The sequence below is a fragment of the Falco biarmicus genome, chromosome 14 (assembly GCF_023638135.1).
Source record: "Falco biarmicus isolate bFalBia1 chromosome 14, bFalBia1.pri, whole genome shotgun sequence".
Classification (NCBI taxonomy): domain Eukaryota; kingdom Metazoa; phylum Chordata; class Aves; order Falconiformes; family Falconidae; genus Falco; species Falco biarmicus.
This window is the reverse complement of record NC_079301.1, coordinates 23,913,684-23,932,018: the sequence shown is the minus strand read 5'-3', so window position 1 is coordinate 23,932,018 and position 18,335 is coordinate 23,913,684. Positions and strand designations below refer to the sequence as shown.

General features: G+C 61.4%; 1 protein-coding gene across 1 annotated transcript; it reads right to left on the bottom strand.

The window, feature by feature from the left end:
• Positions 1–121: 121 nt before the first annotated feature.
• On the bottom strand, positions 122–18,109 carry NHSL2 (NHS like 2). Its single transcript, XM_056359344.1, is given in 9 exon segments — positions 122–3,208; positions 3,656–3,788; positions 3,894–6,089; positions 7,376–7,507; positions 8,449–8,653; positions 8,806–8,942; positions 9,806–9,958; positions 17,303–17,453; positions 17,456–18,109. Coding segments are annotated over 9 exon segments (3,747 nt in total). The 5' UTR covers positions 17,783–18,109; the 3' UTR covers positions 122–2,895.
• Between the last annotated feature and the right edge of the window lie 226 nt (positions 18,110–18,335).

Here is an 18,335-nt window from a genome sequence, read left to right as displayed (position 1 = left end):
CAGCAGCCCCTTGGGTCACCCTGGGAGGGATCAGGATGCCCATCCCCCTTCTCCCCAGCACCCTTCTACGGGGCTCTGGCCCGCCTCAGCAGCCACAAGAACCAGCACGCACAGGCAGCCATCAGCAGGGAGCCGTTTACCAAGCTCGTGAGATTAAAAAGTACAACATTCAGAAGTACACACCATGGTGGGCTGTCACTGCTGCCCGGGCTTTCCCAAGGGACCCACCGTGAAGCAGCCACAGAAACGGCTCTGCATCCACGGCCGGAGGGAGGAGAAAGCAAGCAGCCAGGGATGAGCTCAGCCCAGAGCTGGCCAGCTCTGCTGAGAAGGGGCTGTTCCTCTGGCCTGGGAAATGAGGTTCTCTGTCCCACAGCCCAGCTCCTGGCTCAGCAGCCGGGATTCACCTAGGCCTCTTGGACATTTCTTATCCAGTGCAGATGGCCACCTTTGTGGCCAGTGGTGCAGAACTTTTGCAGGGGTGCCCCTGCCCCATGCTTGTCCCCAGCCTGCTCTGCCAGCTGCCATCCCCCGACCAAGGCCTCCACCACCACCGGTTTCCTGAGCAGTCATGTGCAAAACGTACCTGTCCCCAGAGCTTCCTGCTTCCATCCCCAGGGCCCCATCCCCACTGGGAGAGCACCCTGCCGCCAGGCCCTGGAGCAGCAGGAGGGCTGGGTGCCGTGGGATGGAGATGAAGCATGGAAATTTGTTAGAGCTTTTTTTTTTTCTTCTTTTTTTTTTTTTCCTGAGTTTCTCAGCCTGGATCTTAATTACAGGCTTAAATCTGCAACCCCGGGAGAGGGAAGGGAGCAATGTGCAAGTAACCAGGAGGGGAGGGGGAAACAACTGCAAGGAGAGTGGAGCCTCTCTTAGGGTCAAACTCAGCATGGAATTTGTGGATGGGCAGGTGTTCGCAGAGGGGGCCTGTGTGGCATGCAGAGCTCCCTCGGGGGGCGGAGACCCCCCCAGAACAGCCCTGGCTCTTCAGAGGGGCAGCTGTAGTGCTGCTGTGCTGCCATGGTGCCTTCCTTTCCCCACTGCTGCGTGGACCCAGCCACATCGCTCTCCCCCTTTCCCCCAAGCACAGGAGGGCTGAGCTGTGCTAGAGTTTGCAGAAATACATCAAGAAATAAAGTGGGAATTTTCCTAAATGCCCCGTTTCCTTGTCAGCCACAGTCTGGACCTTTCTCTCTTGCTATGGGTGCGTAGCCATGCTCATGCTCTGAGCTGGGGCTAGCATTTCCTTGCAGTCCTGCCCTCCTCCTGAGCTCTGCCCTGGCCCTGTTGGCTGTCCTCCCCCGGCCCCTTGCCCCTCATCGTGGCCTCTGTCACTGACGGCTGGGGCTCCCATGCTGGAGCCAAGCCAGGAAGAAGCAGCTGGGGGCGAGAGGGGGACAAATCCCACACCACACCTTCCATTGTGCCCCAGGCAAGGGCTGGAACCCCAGCTGGGGATGTGCAAACCACTCCTTTGGCAGGGCTAGGTAGCACTGCATCCTCCAGTGCTGCTACGGGATGTGCCACACCCCTGCAGCATCCTCATGGGCAGCCTCATGGGTGGGCGCACACTGTGGGGGGTCCGCTGCATGCCTTGGCAGTGTGTCCTACTCATGGGACACTCAGGGGAACGCAGCCTGGCTGGCTGAAGGACCTGTGTGTGCCTGGCGGACAGTGGCACTGCCAACAGCACCCAATGCGTGGTGGTGGGGTGCAGCCCCTGCTTTGCCAATGGCGCTGACATGCATCCTGCTTGGCCTCGCACAGCTCCCCTGCAGCCAGTGGGCAGGGGCAGAGGGGTGGGTAACGCTGGAAGGACCCCAGGAGCCACTGGGAGGTGGCTCAGGTGATGTCTGGCTGGGTTTGGCCAACAGCTTTGTGGCAGCCTAGGATCTCCAGCAGGTGATGCGGCAGATGTTTGCAGGAGATGCTGTTGTAGGGTCCTTGGGTGCGATGCAAGAGGCAGAGCTGGGGAAGGGCTTCCCTGGGCAGCGCTGGCCTGCCACAGTCCTTTCTTCCCATGGCAGCAGGGCCACACACACCCCAGGTCACTTGGGGCTGATGGCCTGGTGCAGGACCTGCTGTGCAGGGAGGCTGGTGGGGAGTGGGGCAACTGGCAGTTCTCCAGATGTGGTGCAACTGGCAGGGCGAGGCTCCCTGGGGCTGGCAGCGGAGGCAACCCTGGGGTTTGCTTTTGGACCGAGAGCTGAGGAGCTCTGAAATGCAGCATTTTGGGGGCTTTCGAGGGGCTGGGTTTTGGCTTGAGGTTGTCGCGCTGGCTGCGGATGCTGGGGTGCCTGCTCCCCGTGTTGTGGGGAGGATGCTTGGAATGATGAGGGGGAACCTTTTGTGTCTCTTCAAAAGCAACCTCAATTCCAGCTGCCCCCCTAACATCTTCCCAAAGTACGTCTCCATGTATCCAGCTGAACTCAAACCTGGGATCTTTGCCTGGGAAACTCAAGGTACAATGTCAAATGAAAAGAGAATAAAACATCACCACCACTGTGCATTAGAAAAGCCATTTAAAGTACCACATGCCGAAGTGACCAAACAGTTTCAAGCTAGCTTCGCTGCACTGAGCAACGCCAGGGGCTGCAGTCCCACTCTGCTTCCCAAGCACGCACCTTCAGTCCTGGCAGCTGACTCAGCAGGGGATGGCCCCAACCGTGGTGCTGCCTCTTCCCTCCTGGAAAGGACCCAGCTCTGCCAGAGACATGAGGCCTTGGGCTCAAAACTCTGCCTCTCCGCCAGTGGCTCTCCAAGGAAGAACAAAAGCAGAAGAAAACCCCTGGCAGGACACATGGACTCACTCACGCAGCCAGGACACCCCTTCCACAGCAATACTCCCTCTGCAGCCATCTCCAGCCCTTCATGGCCAGAAGGGACCATGCAAGGTTAGGGCTGGCTTTTGGGGCTGTTGGCACTGTCTAGCTTGGGGGCAAACTCCGTCATGACCCTCCGAGCCAGTGGGTTTGTGGTCTTGAGCAGTTCAGCAGCAGATGGCCGGCTACCAGGGCTGGTTTTGCTGCTCTTCTTCTGGAGCAGGGCTTTAAAGTCTTCATTCCTGCTGGAAGACTTCCCAGCGCTGCCTGCTGCTGCTGGGGTCTCGCCGGTTGGGGAGCCTGAAGTCTTTACAGGTGAGTGGGAATTGGGCCGGCTGCCAAAGGTGTCACCAGGCTCTTTCCGCCCCAAGACCTTCCTCTTCGACCTAGGCACCAAAGAGACATGTGGTGGGAGCAGCCCTGGGTGGGAGCCACTGCCACTTTGAAAGGAGCAAGGTCCTATAGCTACGGGCACGATGCCTGCCTGGCTGCGGCTGTGCCTGCTCCACTGGGGCAAGAAGACACCCCGTGCGTGGCAGGCGATGCACCTAGCTTCTGGCAAACACTCTCCTGACAGCTAGGTCCAACTTGCCCCAAGGCTGATGGTGTGGTGGACCCCCCTGACAAGCTGGTGACCCAGCCTGGCTGCAGGCTCGGGGTGCTAAACACCAAAGCACTTGAGACAACAACAGCCAGGTTGCCCTCAAGTGTGAGCATCGGCCCTGGTGTGGAGAATTTCAGGTCTTGTGGCTGGGGGGGACACGGTGCTGGGCCCTGAGACCGTGGCAGGTGGCAGGGGGCTGTGCCCTCCCAGTGCCACGCACCAGCCCTACCTGTGGATCACAGTGAAGAGATCCTCTGTGGTGCGGGACATCACGAACACATCATCATCCTCCTCCGCGATAGAGTCAGCTGTCTTGTCGCTGGCAAAGCTCTTGTCCTCCGTGCTGGCCTCCGCCGAGCTGCCTGCAGGCAGGGAGGAGAAGGCAGCTGTGAACTGCCGTGTGCGGGCATGGGAGGACTCCCCTGTTCCTGGGGGGAAATCTGCCATAGGAGCAGGGAGACCCTCACCTTGCTCTGAGGCAGGGTCGCCGGCTTGTGCTGCACCCAGGGCTTCCAAGGATGGTGGGTCCTCAGCATCAGGGTTGCAGCAGGTGGGGTCAGCGTCCAGCGTGATGATGGGGCTGGGGGTGGGCACCTGGTCCCCTATGCTGGCTCCCAGCTGTGCTGGGGCTGGGGCGAGTGGCAGGTAGAGCACACTGGGCTTTTTGGGCACTGGTGGAGGCACTTTGGCCTTCTTCCACTCCCCCTCACTGGCACCACTCTGTTCCGGCCGCAGCTCATCCTCCAGGCTGCCCTGTGAGAGCCGCCGGGGTCCTGCCGGGGTCAGAGGTGAAGGGTGCTCCCTGGGACCCCTCCGCAGCTCCCCTTTCCGCAGCACCACAAAGCCATCCTGTGGCAGCCCCTTCTCCTTGGTGGCAGCGCCTGGCAGGGATGTGGGGGACAGGGGACCCTCCTCCCGCAGAGTTGGGGGCTTGGGCAGGATGCTCGGGGGCCGCTTGGCCAGTGGTGGCTTCTCTGCCACGGGTGGCTTCACCTTCCTCTCCGACCCCAGGCAGGGACCACGTGCCGGCTCCTCGGTGTGCTCCAGGCCGTCGGCATTGTCCTCTGGTTCCGAGCGGCTGATGGAGCGGAGTCGGACAGAGCGCAGGTCAGACTGTGTGACCACTGGCATGATGGGCATGATGGGGCTGGTCTTCTGGGTCAGCTTGGTGCCAAAGGTGGAGTCAGAGTGATGCCGGCTGACCTTCATCTTCCCCTTCAAGGAAATCTTCAGCCCCGAGAGGTCGAGGTGGGTGGGTGGCATGAGTGGCAGGTCAAAGGACAGTCTGGACTTGGGGCTCCTCTCCATGGGGGATGTGGGGGGCAGTGAGGACTTCCTCTCAGGGACCAGCGGCCTCACCTGCACCTGGTGTGGGGAGTGCCCGAGGATGGCAGAGGTGGGGATGGTGGGCGTCGGGGTCTCTGACTGGCTGGAGTACCCACTGGATGGGGACATCAGCCCTGTGGGTCTGCCTGGGGAGGAGGTCTTGAGGTCTGCCTCGGTGGAGAGCTGAGAGGGCGTCGTGGCTCTGGAGATGGAGGGGGATGTGAGGGACTCAGAGCTTCCCTGTGCCTTGGTGCACTCAATGGCCGTGGTCCCTGTGGCCGTGCTCGAGCTGGAGAGGGACCGGTAGGGATCGCTGGCCTTCCAGTCCGCAAGATGCCACTGGTGGGGGGTGGCTGTGCCCTCAGGCTCCCTCCCTGTGCTCCCCTGGGGGTCAGTGTGCACCAGCCGGTGGCCCTGGGGCTCCGTTGGGATGCACAGGCTCTTGGGTCGCTGATCCTTGGGCAGTGCTGAGCCAGGCCCCACGTCAGCATCCTGCCCCTCTTTAATCAGAGAAACGCTGCGCATGGGTGGCGAGGGCTTCTTCTTTGCCTTCTTGAGGGAGATGCTCTTGGAGCGCCGCCGCCGCTGGCCCTCCTGCTCCAGCCCCAGGGAGACGTTGTCAGTGCTGGTGCTGCCCTCGGAGCTGGCGCTGGGGTAGCCCAAGGTGTAGTTGGCGCTGCCCCGCCGGGTCTCAGCGTATGCGATGTCCACGGAGCAGAGGGAGCCTGAGTCAGTGGGCACTGACAGTGACCGCTCACGGAACCGGCACCCTGCCTGCTCTACCTCCAGCCGCGCCAGCCCCGCCACTGGCTCTGGCTCCTCTTGGCTTCCTGGCAAGAAGTTCACCTTGGCTTCTTGGCCCTCACAGCTCCCGGAGGTCAGGGGGGATTTGGGCACCATGCCAGAGAAGGAGCCAGGCCCATTGCTGCTCATGCGCTCGTCCGTGGCGATGAAGAAGGAGGTGGTGGTGGGTGAGCCTGGGCTAGGCGATGGGCTGGAGCCACCCGGTGAGGTGCAGGTAGGCCCCTTGCCCCGGCCGGCAGTGGGGCTGGGGGGGCTTGCATAGTCCAGGGTGCTCCAGGGCGGGGGGAAGGCGCTGCCCTGTGGCCCATTGCAGGTACCAGCACAGGGGGTGGCTGCGCTGTCCATGGCACCAAGCGGCTGGCAGCAGCGGGCCCCAAGGTCACTGAAGGTCTTCCTCAGAGGGGCAGAGAGCGGCTGGCAGGGGCTGATCTCCTGGGGCACCTTCCCCCTGCTTGCGGCCTCAGGAACAAAGCTGCAGGAGACGGACTCGGCGATAGGCGCGTGTGCGTTGAATGTGGGACCGTTGGTGCTGCCTGCAAGAGAGATGGCTTGGGTGAGCATTATCCCACTTCACGCTTTGCCAGCGGGTTGGTACCAGGGTCCTGCCCCATGTGCTGTGGGGCCAGGACTGGTCCCACCCCATGGCCGGTCTTTGAGGCTGCATCTCTGCCCAGGCATGAAATGTGCCCGGGCACACTGGAGGGAATGGGTTGACACCCTCTCACCAGATGCTCTCCTACCCCCCTGTATTGGTGTGGCCACATCCCAGCTGGGGATGGTCCCCTTGAGCCTGGCATCCATTGGCTACGATGTACCATGGTCAACTTAGCAGCCATGGCAGGAGTCTCTGTCCATGGGGACATTGGCCCCATGGTGACCAAAGTGCTGTCCCAATGCTGCCCCGTGGTGGGGACAGAGACGGGGACCGGGAAGAGTGTAGCAAGGCATTGCCGCCTGGGTCAGGGAGGGACGTGATGGCTCACCGTGCCATCTCACTTCAGAACAGCCTGTAGAGGGAAGGACCTGGGGACCCAGCTCAGAGCACAGTCAGCAGAGCAGGATGCGCAAGGCTGCAGTCTGAATGCCTCCAAGGCAGGAGCGTCTTGGAGGTTTGACCACTGTCATGGGGAAATCCTTCCTCCTACCCAGTGACAATTCCCCCTGGAGCAGCTGGTGCCATGGTTTCTCCTCCTGTCCCTACCGGCCTCCTGTAGAAGAGGCTGGCTCTGGTTTCCCTACAACTTCCATAGGGTATGGCATGACAAAGCCATGGAGCCAGGCTGGCTGCTGTCCCCATGGGCACTGGTCCATGGCTGTGCTGGGAGCGCTGCAGGCACCTTCAGCTGCACGAGCACCCTCGGCATGCCAGCATGGGCTGGCGAGCCAGCCCTGACACAGACCCAGGCAGAGTATGTGCCCTGCAGCCCTGGCACCCTGTACAGAGTCAGGGAAGTTGGGCACAGGGCAGGAGTTGCTGGAGCTGAGTCTGAGTGACTCCTGTCACTGGGAGAAGTTTCAGTGGCTTTCCCACCCCATAAGTGTGCAGGAGCCTGACTTGGGGTGAAGGGGCTGTTCCCCGTGCCATGCCAGCCCCAGGGCCAGCCTGGCATCACCAGTGTGCCTAGCATCCTGGTGCCCCAGGAGGGAGCAGAGCCAATGTGGTGGCCTTTATCTCCCCAAGGCCAGGGCATCCCCGGGGAGCCCATCTTGTCCCTGTGGGCTGCCAGCCCCTGGGGTGGCTCTGCCCACTGTCAGGGCAGCTCTGCCGGGTGCCAGCCCTGCCTGCGCACGAAAGGGGCTGCAAGGTTCTTGCCATCACCTTGGTCTCGAAGGGACAGGTTAGGGAATCCGATAATGGTCCGTCTACGCCGCAGGGTGGACTTGGGGTTCATCGCGGTCTCTGTGTTAAACAGGGAGTGACGAGCACTTGCGTGCCTAGTAAAGTGCTGCCCTGTAGCCAAAACAAACAGGCTGTACACAGTGGTGCCCGCAGGGGCTGACAGGGTGGGGGCTCGGCCTCCCTCCATTGCCGCGTGACCCTGGGTGTCCCCCGGCCTGGGATGGTGATTGCAGGCAGGAGTATGTGATGACAGGAGGGTGGTGAGTCATGTGGGGTGAGCCGTGGTGGAGATGGAGGCATGGCAGGTGCTGCCAGACAGTGGGAAGACGGAGATGCCGCAGATGGAGGTGGGATGCACAGAAAGTTGTGGAGACCCCAGTGGGCTTTGTCATTAATGAGGCCAGTGGTGCTGATCTGCACTGGGGGCATGGACATGAGGAACAGCAGGGCAGAGAAAGGGACCAGCGTGGTTCTGACATGTCTTTTCCATCATGGAGGGGAAGGGTGGAAAGAACCCTTTGGCATTCTGAAGGTGCACCTTGCTTGGCCACTGCCCCCAGACACTGACCCAGGGGCAGAGCATGGCACTCCTGTCTGCAAGGACCAGGCAGGACCATGCTGCTGGCAGCTGCAACCCTGAAAGGATGGACAGATGGACAGACAGACAGGTGGGACAGGCTAACCGCATGGAGCGCAGTGGGAGCCAAGGTGACAACAACAGAACTGGGCAGCTGGGCAGCACAGTGGAAACAAGAGGCTGGATGGTGGCGTGGCCAGTGGATCAGACGCACAAAGTTGCAGATGTCAGGAAATGGCTGGGAATGACAGATGCCAGTGTGGCCCTGCTGTCCCCTGCTCTGCTCCTGGTGCCTGCCTGGCCCACGGGGACGCAGGCTCTTAGCCCCAGCCCCGCTCCCACTGCACTGCACCTCACTGCAGCCAGATACTGGGGGGCATCCTTCCCCGCACCCCGCATCCCCTACCAGTGCTGGCTTCGCACTGATGCTGCCTTGCACCTCTCTCTGCACTGCGCCACGGGGGTACTGCCCTACCCGAGACATTGATGGGGACGATGTTGGTTTGGATGGAGCAGGACTGGTGCCACTGCTTCTCCTCCACGGTGGGCAGGGGGAAAGCCCTGGTCCAGGCTGGCTGCTTATCCGGGCTGGTGGGGAGGCTTAGGGAGGCAGCAGACGGTTGAGCACCAAGTGTGGTCGTACTGGCAGTCTCCTCTTCGGTTGCTCGCTGGCTTGGGGGCTGTGGGGGAAAGGCATGTGACCCACCAAAGGGAGGAGGGCAGGACACAAACAGCAACCCCCCAAGCCCTGCTGCCTGACTGGCCACGCCAACCCCTCTGCTCCAGGTGATGCCGGGGCTGTGCTGCCCTGCCCTGCCACCCCAGCACTCACCATAAGCACGAAATCGAGGCGCTTGGCAGGCGGGGGTCGGGGCGATGGCTCGGGGGGGGTGTCAGGGGGCAGGTGTCCGGCGGCGCGAAAGGTCTGCCCGGTGACCCTGTTCTCAGCGTACTGCTCCTCATATTCCTCTGCAAGAGAAATGGTGCCTGGGACCCTGCTTCAGCCACTGGCTGCAGGTGAAAGCTTTGCTCGCAGGGCCAGAGGAACATGATGGCAGGGGCAGCTGTCCCCTGCTGTCTGTCCCCAAGCTGGCTTACTGTCCCTGCTCAGCACAGGTGGCTCAGGACGGGGTGGGGGGTAGACCCCAAGGAGGAATGCCAGGACTGAGGGGGAGCAGAGGCAGCACTGAGGCCCCGGCAGCCCACCCCACTTCTCCCAGGGGGCTGCCTAGGGATGGAGTGGGTCCTGCAAGGAAGCAGAGCCCTGGTGGGGACTGCCAGGAGGGAACTCAGTGTGTCCCCATCCTGTAATTGTTGAGCTAATTAATGCCGGTCGTTATGGCCTGGTGGAAACCAGGTCTGCTCAGGCTGACTTAATGAGATTACAAGCTGGGGGAAGGCTGGGCTGCTGATCTAATCGATGCCTACAAAGCTTCCAAGCTGAGGCTGCACGACAGCTTGGTTAAGAAATTGGAAGGCAACAAAATCAATGGCCACGCTTGTTCAGAGAGATAGATCATCAGCCAGGTCCCCAAGGCCCTTGTGGGCAGAACCGTGCCGTGGTGGGGCTGGTGGGCACCTTGGCAGCTGGTCTTGGCTCCAGTTGCTTTGCCACTTATAGCAGTGACTGGGGAGCAGAGATCAGAGAGGGGCTGCTGGAGGCTGTGACCCCATCAGGACCCACTCCTACAGCTTGGCAAGGACCAGGGAACAGCTCAGACATGTGCAGGCAGGAGATGACCTCGCTGTTTGCACGGCGGTCATGCACCCAGGGCAGCATCCATCCCTGCCACCCTCACCCAGCCCACCACTGGCCCCTCTTGCCCTGCTACCTTGCAGCAAGCTCTGGAGGTTGAGCTGGGCCTCCTGGTGCAGCTGCTCCATGCCCGGTGGGCGCCCAGCTGCCAGGAAGACGTTCACTGGCTGCTGCCATGACAGCTTGGCATGGGTGGCTTTCTTGCTCTCGAGGTCCAGGTTAGAGGTGGCTGTGAGCAGGAAGGAGCAGAGTGAGAGGGAGGCAGGCAGGCAGCTCCCCTGTGAGCACTGCCGTGGGCTGCTGGCTGACACGGCACCAGCACAGCGCGCTTACCCTGTCCTAGGTCCCTGCAGGAACGCGAGGACCAGGATGTGGTTGTGTCCCACCTCAGCGAAGCCACCCAGGCAGGCTGCTGCAGGGTGGGATCAGACCCCATCACTACTGCTGCTTTGGGGGCTTGGCTGCCAGAACAAGCCAAGAAGGGAGCAGGGCAAAACTGGGGAAGGAAGCAAGCCCTGTTGCCCTGGGTGACTGCCCAGCTGCAGGAAACGCTGCACACACTGCTGAAGCAATGTCCTGACTGCAGAAGAGCAGAAGTTGCAGCCAAAAAGGAGGGAGTGAAGGGGACACAGTGCCTTTCATCATGCTGGTTTCAGCCTGCTCAGCGAGGTTAACACGCCCTACCTCAGCAGTGGACGCCCTGCAAAAATCGCCTGGGAAGGAAACCTCTGCGGGGATGGGCCACGCACTTGCCCAGACCCTCAGAAACACCCATACGGGTGGAAAAGTCCTCGGGAGAAGGATATGGAATTGCCAGTGAGCTGGCTGTGCTGGGAGCTGAGCGGTGCTCCAGCAAACTGGCTTTGCCACAGGACACGCTGTGACCACAGCCCCTCTGCTCGGAGCAGCGCCGGCCCTGAGCGGATGTTCGCTTCCTACCCAGCGCGGTTTTGTGCTGGAGCCAAGGGAGTGCCGCTCTGCCTGCCGCGTGCATCAAGCCTGACCTGGGCAGTGAAGGCAGAGGGCGGGTTTGTGAACTTTAAATAAGGAGCCTGTGGATACCCAGGGTCTCACCCTCACGAGATTGCGGGCTAATCCTTCTCCACCTGCCCTTGGTGTGGGCAGAGGGATGGCCACTGTCAGCACCAGGTGCTGCACGAGGACCTGTGCCCAGTGTCACTCACCAGGCTGGGTGTCACCCCTGGGAACCAGGGTCTGATGTGCCTTCACCCTGTCTGGTAGCCAGGACATTCCCACTGAGCAGCCAGCACTGCTTAACCTGCCTAGCCAGGGGCAGAGACATCCTGAGCGTGACTCACATTTTGCTGGGAAGCGCGGCCATGCTGGTTGTCAAGAGGCCGAGAGCTTTCCAATGGCACGGGGGTGCAGGCAGGCTCTGCCGCATGCCTGTCCCCATCCCCACTGGTCAAGGTGCTCTTATTGCTAGCATGACAAACACTTCCCCTCTGCTACCTGCAGCATGTGGGGCTGCAGGGTGCCCGTCCCCAGAGAGCATGCCACTGTCCCAGCAAAACGCAGCTGCCTCTGGCTGCTGTACCCTGCTTCATGCCAGACACCAGACGAGGCAGTGACAGCAGTCCACTTGCCTGGGTGAAGGGTAATGGCCCCAAACTGGGACCGGGCTCCCCAGCACCCCTTGCACAAGCCATGTCCCCTTCTTCCTGTGCTGTTTGGTCCATCATGCCCCAGCTCACCCAGCAGCTGCATCCCAAGCGTCACCCCTGCCTGCGGGTGCCATCCTGCCCACCCTCCCCCCCAACTCCAGCTGGTGGAGCAGCCGAGCCTGTACAACACTCAGCACCCAAAAGCAAGGTGCCACGTCCCCAGCCTAGTTACTTTTATAATTTGTGTTACCATAACAACATGCCTTAACACCAGGCTTTTTTTCTTTTCTTTTTTTTTTTTTCTTTTCTTCTTTTTTTTTTCTTTTCTTTCTCCTTTAAATAATTTGACTTGTTTCCATATCAACCAAGAGGTGTCAGGGCGTGTGTGTGTGTGTGTGTGTGTGTGTGTGTGTGTGTGTGTAAACCACACTGAGGCTTCACCTGGCAGCAGAGCTGGCAGAGGGCAGGCAGCACCATGCAGCCGGGGAGGAAGCTCTCCCTGCTGCGGGTGAACACAGCCCCCTTTTCCCACACAGGGATGTGGCTTTTCTTCCTCTCATCTCCCAGTTTGGTGCCTGCTGGGTGGCGATGCCCAGAGGGGCTGGAGGTTCTGGCAGAAGGAGCCCCGTGCCCTGGCTCTGGCTCACCTTCTATGCCCAGGGGTGCCCTGGGGATGAGAGCCGGGAGCATGGCTAGGCACAGGGCAAGGTTAGGATATCTCCCCAAAATCCTGACCTACAGGCTTGCAGGAGGGGAGCCAGGGGCACAAGGTAGGCAGGGACTACAAGTTCACCTCTGTAGACCCCAGTCCCCTAACTGCTCTCTTTGGTGAGGTAGGGTGGGGGGATCCGCTGCACACCCCCCCCCCCTCATTTCTGAGCACATCCAAGGGCAAGCCCCACAACTTGGCTCACTGCACCCCTCTGCCTGGCTCACACAGACACAGCCTTTGGCCTCGATGGGTGCCGATCCTCCTTGCCTTCTGCCCACAGGTTCCCCAGCGGCCACCCCCCCTGCCCCCCCCACCCCCCCTGCAGGAGTGACGCGACGTCCCCCCAGGACTTGGGGACACCCCCAAAGCACAGGCCCCCGCCACCCTCCCCAGAGCCGCAGTACAGGACCCTACCTCCACAGCCATGGCCCTGCTGCTGGGGCACCCCCGGGCACCCACCCCGCGGGCTCCAGCCGCGCAGGCGAAGGAGGCAAACCACAGCACCGAAACCTGGGGCCACCCCGGGCAAAGCGGAAGCGGGCTGGCAAGGGGGCCGGCACCCTGCCCTGCCCGTGCAAGCTGGAGGCGGGGAAGGGAGGGCAGCACGGCCAGCCATGGGGCACAGGAGGAAAGGGCAGTGCAGGACAGTAGGGGGGCCCTGCCCTACAGGGCTGTCTACCCTTCGCAGAGATGCCCTCATATAGGAACGCAGGCGAGCTGGCAGCAACGCAGCCATCGCCGAGGTGCTGGCAGGGCTGGTTTCTTCTTCCCAGCAGAAGCAGCAGCTGAGAGGGAGAAGGGGTGGGAAAGGCCAGATGAGCCAAGCATCCATCCCTCCGGTGGCCCAGGTACCTCAATCCCATGCCCCGAGGGTCTTCGCTGTGCTCACACCGCCCTGTGTGCAAAAGCAAGTGTAACACCCTGGTGTTTTGGCTTTTGCTCCCTGGGAGCAGTCCCTCAGTTGGTTTTTTAGGCACAGCCCCAGCAGCCGCTGAGAGCACACGGTGGCTCTGCGATGCGGTGCGAGGAGCCAGCAGCACAGCCTGTGGCAGGGGCTGACAAAGCCATGCCGCTGCCAGCGCTCCCGAGGGCCGAGCTGTATTTGGAAGCAGCCTGGTGCAGGCTTGGTGCAAGAGCAGGTTTGGGATGTCAGTGCAAGCTGTGGGTGCCACTCACATCTGTGGCACTCAGGATGCCCCAGCCGAGCTGGAGCACCCAGCGGGAAGACATGGCAGCCGGCAGGAACGGTGCAGTCGGAGCAGAGCTGCTGCCCTTGGTGGTGACCCTCCTGCCAAGCTTATTGGTGACAGGCTCAAAATACAAAATGCTTCTGAGGGGGCCCCCACCCCATAGCAAATCCCTGCGGGAGGCAAAGATGTCCTGGGAGAGCAGAGCCGGAGGGCTGGCTCCATCCCAAGCAATCCCAGCACCCTTGACCTCAGCCTGGCCAGCCTCACTGCTGGGGGGAAACTGAGGCACAGCTGGTGGGGAGGCTTACCCCGCATGCTTCTGGCCCCAGCTCCCCACTGGCATCAGTCCCCCTCCCTGTCTGAGGCCTGGGGAGGGGAGCAGGCAGCAGAGAAGCATGGGCATGGGCAGAGGTGTTAATGACTGGCAGCCAGGGCTGCCAGAGGCTGCTCCCCACAAGTCCCCATGTCTCCCAGAGGGTCTGTCCCCATTCAGAGCTGCAGGCTGACAGCAGTGAGCTCTGCTCCTCGCCCTGGGGCTAGAAGCGGGAGCAGCGCTGGCAGGCAGGGCCATGGCAGCATCCCTCCCACTGGGACAGTTCCCGCCGGGCTGCCCCCAGCTGGGGTGCAAACCAGCACCATCAACTGCAATGGGCGCTGCCACCTCTAACCACTTGCAGAGTCTCACTGAGCGCGAGCATTCAGGCTGGAGACACCATGGCCACTGTGGGTGTACAAGGACTGGGGCTGAAGCCAAGGGGAGCCTGTTCCAAAGGGGAGCCGAGCTTCACTCTCTCCTGGGAGAAGAGCGTTCCTGCAGCACCCCCAGCCCCAGAACACAGGATACGTGCCCTCCACAAGCATGTCCCCGAGTCACCCCCACTCCATGCCAGCACCCCTCATTACCTACTGCCCAGGCATCCCGAATCCACAGGGAGATATTCGATAAAGCCATCAGGAGTTGTTTCAATTCAGGCCGATGCTCCCTTGAGACGATGCCTCTTGCTCCAACTCCCCACCAAACTTTTCCTTCTCAAGCTTGCTCCAAGCGAGCCGGAAGCACCAGCAATGCAGACGGTGCTGCTCGGCCTCTCACTGCCGATGCAGAAGTATCACAGGAGTGATGTAACGGCAGCAGCAGGCGATGCACCATTAGCAGAGCAGCCATGGCAACGGGTATCGGCACAGCAGCAAGCCAGCCGCTGCCGCTGGTCCTAGCAAACTGGAGGATGAAGACTGCGAACTCGGAGGCTGAGACTGATCCCAACAGCAACCCAAACCCCGTCGGCAGGAGCTGATGCACTGCAGTGCCGGCAACATATGCTGCCGGCTTCGAGCAAGTGCCCCGGCCTGCTGCCGGCACTGTGACTGCTCGTTCCCGGCGCGTGTGGCTTGATGACATTCCCTGTGGTACAGAGCCAAAGCACATGCTGCTCTGCGACGAGTGGAGAGGAAGAGAAAAGAGCAAACAGCGGGAGTTGGCAGCGGCCACAGAAAGCACCTCCTGTCCCAAGCTCACCCCCTGCTGAACTGAGATCCACCGGTCCAGCTGCCCGCCGCGATGCAGAGCAGCATCCACACGCACGGCAGCTCCAGGGCCGGATGCCTGCCCAGGCCCCAAAAACATGCCAAAGCGACACCCCACGGAACATCCCCATGCCCAAGGCCACAAGGGAGTGTTGCTCACTGGGCAGACCTGCCCACCTTGCCACAAGTGCTCACTGCATGCAGGCTGGAGTGTACCCAAGATGAGCCCTTACTGGGACGGCTGACATATCATGTTGTGTCCAAAACTGGACCCTCCCTGGGACATTGTCCCCCCGTTACACGTCTTCTGGGCATGTCTCCAAGCCCTCAGCGAGGCAGGGCCATCCTTACAGATGCTTGACTGGCTGGTGGTTGAGCCCAGAAGGGCTAGAAGCTTTTTAGGGGTATGCCCATGGCAGGACCCCGATGCTGCCCTGCAGAGCATGTCTGCATGCTTCTGCACAGGTGCCCGGCAGGACTGTGTGGTACTGAAGGATAACACCACCCTGAACACAAAATCTGCTGGAGGCTCTCAGCTCTTCTCACTCTCCCTGTTTAACATGCAATCAGCTTATTTTTGTACTGACAGGAGATAACAGCACGACAGGGGTGGTGGGTTTGGCAGCTGTGAAGGTCACTCAGCTCATGGGGAGAAGGCTGGCTTATGAGAGAGGTTTCCATTAAAGCCTCTAGCAACAAAACAGTAAATAATGTCAATGTCCATCAGTAGGGCTCAGAGTTAACAGTGTGCTAGGCCACTCTGTCTGCCTGGCTGTGTGATGAGATCTGATCAAACAGGAAAGAGCCCTCTTTCTCCAGCCAGATCCCAACTGATCCATCATCTTTACCTCAAGTCTTGTGTAGGATAGGAGCAGAGGGAATGTGTGTGCTCCCCACAGATGGTGTCAGTCATTACCCCATGCAGACAGGTTGGGAGACCCTCCTGTGGTGGGAGCAGGGTGACAGGGGAACAGCTGATGCCAAAGTCCCCGCGAGCTGTGGCACCACTGGCCCAGTGCCGGCCCTTGAGCCCGGTGGGTGCGGAGGCTGGGCAACCAGTGGGGGCCACTGGTGAAAAGCCACACCAGGTACCTTTGGCTCTGGCAATGTGAGGTGGAATGCTGTCAGGGAGATTTTTCAGGCAGGGGAGGTGCATGTGCTGCGGTGAAGACTTGGCCAGCGAGCCCAGCACAGGAGGAGCCCCAGCGCACCATCCGCCTGTGCTGCAGGGATGGGAACTGCCCGCAGCCACGCTCGCAGCGGGGCTTGGCCCAGGTACTGCAGCCGGCCAAGGTGAACTCATGCTGCTCCCTGCCAAGGGACCGAGAGCCACTGCTCCAGAGGATGGAGCGGCAGCCCTGGTGCTGGTGGTGGCTGCTCTGGGCTTGACTGTGGGCGCTCCTGCCTTCGCCAGCCCGGAGCCTGGCCAGACCCAGGTCCCTGCAGCAAGCCATCAGCCACAGGCAGCAGGATCAGACCCCTTCTCCCAGTCCTGCCATGGCTCCCTACCAGCCTGGCTTCCTCCTCATACAACAACTCTCGCTCTCATGCACTTCCCAGCCAAAAAATCCAGGCACAAGTCTTTCCTGAGAGCCTCAGGAAACCTGCCAGGGCAACCTGCCAGACCCAATTCCAGCTGGTCCTCAGCACCCTGGCACAGCATCGCCACACACTGCAGCCGACAGCACCCCCAGGCACAGAGTGGCCAAGGCCAGCTGCCCACTAGCTTCCCCCCCAGTGATGTCCCCAGCCTGGCCAGGACGGCTCAGCAGTGCAGGGGTGCCCAGGGCAGCACCCACAGCTCTCCCAGGCATGTGGGCTGCCTGTGCCAGAGAGGCTGCAGCCCCTCACTGGGCAGGGGTGCTTCCAGGAAAGCGCTGCTTCCCTGTGCCCGGCCGGTTTTACACTCTGCGGGGCCAAGACAATGTGAGGAAGTTGCCTGAGAGGGGAACACGGCCAGGCCCTGGGACAAAGGGGCCCGAGATGTGAAATCAGCCACAGCAGGAGCGACGGTGAGGGCAGTAAGAGCAGCGAGAGCAACGAGGGCTCTGGCTGGCTGCGACGTTTGTGTCAGCCTACGGTCCCACAGTCTCCACTCCTGCCACCATCAGCAAGTGAGAACTGCCAGAAGGGTACAGCACCATGGGGTCGGGCAGGATCCATGCCAGTGGGGCTCAGCCCCAGCCTGAGGAGCAGTCGGTGGGATGCATGGGCGGGGGGTCTCTGTCCTTCTCTTCCTTTGTCAGAGCAAGGGCACCCCAATGGACTGGGGAATGGCAACAAAGATTTAAAACAGAAGGGGCCACAGCACAGTCAAGGCCAGGCTGGGAGAGGCGGGACAAGATCCACGCTGCCGGGCAGCACTGACCCTGTGGCTACTGCGTGGCCTCTGGAGACAAAAGCCCATGCCCGACAGCTCACTCCCACCCATGGTCTCACCCTGCAGAGCAAGCAGTACCTGCAAACCCACCACCCTCGCCACCCACTCCTCTTGGAGGCGGCTGCCACGCTGCCTGCCTTACCTCCCCGGTGCCAAGGCGCTAGAAGCCACTCTGCCTTGGCCATGGCTCCAGGCGCAGGTGGGAGGGTGCTCGCCGCTGCTGCCCGAGCTCTTGCTTCGAAAACAGTCCGAGAGAAATGAGCTTCCTCCGCCTTCCCTGCCCGCGGCAACTCCAGCCCCGGCGGAGAGGAAGCGACCAGGAACTGGCTGTTTGAGTCAGCGCCACAGCCCATTGTCCCGGCCCCAGCCCCTCTTCCTTCCCTGCCACCAGCCCCGGCGAGGGATGGCGGAGGGGCCGTGGTTTCGCACGACCCATCCTCTGTCCACCCACCCTGCCGGCTGTTTGCCCAGGGGTCCTGCAAAGGCGGCGAGTGGGGGTGGAGGGGCTCGTCCCTCTCTCTGTACATCCATGCTGCAGACCCTGGAAAGGGAACAGGGTCCTGGGGGCCGTGGCAAGGACAGGCTGGGCCCCTGGCTCAGCATAATCATGGAGCCAAAACATCCCCCAGCCACGGCTGGAGCAGCAACTGGCACCATCTGAAAGCCACGGGTGATGTGGGGGGACACCAGCACGCACAGAGCAGGGCTGTCCCTGCGTGCTCCAGCTGTTGGCATTCTCGCCTGGAAACCAGCGCCCCAGAGCCTGCCACTGCCTCCCAGCTGGTTCCAGCTGCTGGCCCCCCAGCCTCCAACGCTTATTAGTTAAAAAAAGTGGGGAGCCTTCCTGAATTCACATGACTTTGCCCCGGAAGATGCAAGAGCCCCCAGAGAGTGCTTTCTCTCACTTTGGCTCCTTCCAAAAGCCTCGAGCAAAGGCTCCTTGGAGACCACTTTCCCAGCACCCCAGGAGTTTGTAAATCTCTGCCTGCTTTTCCTGGAGGACGGAGGCCCCTGGGAGCCAGGAGTGCAGCAGACGGGAATGCAGCCCCAAGCCCTGGCTTACTTCAAGAGGTTTGGGGCTGCTGAGGCACCATGAGGAGCACATGCCTTGCCAGGGGCTGGTACCATCCGCCCCTGTGCCAGGCAGCCAGCGACACTGCAAACCCAAATGATGG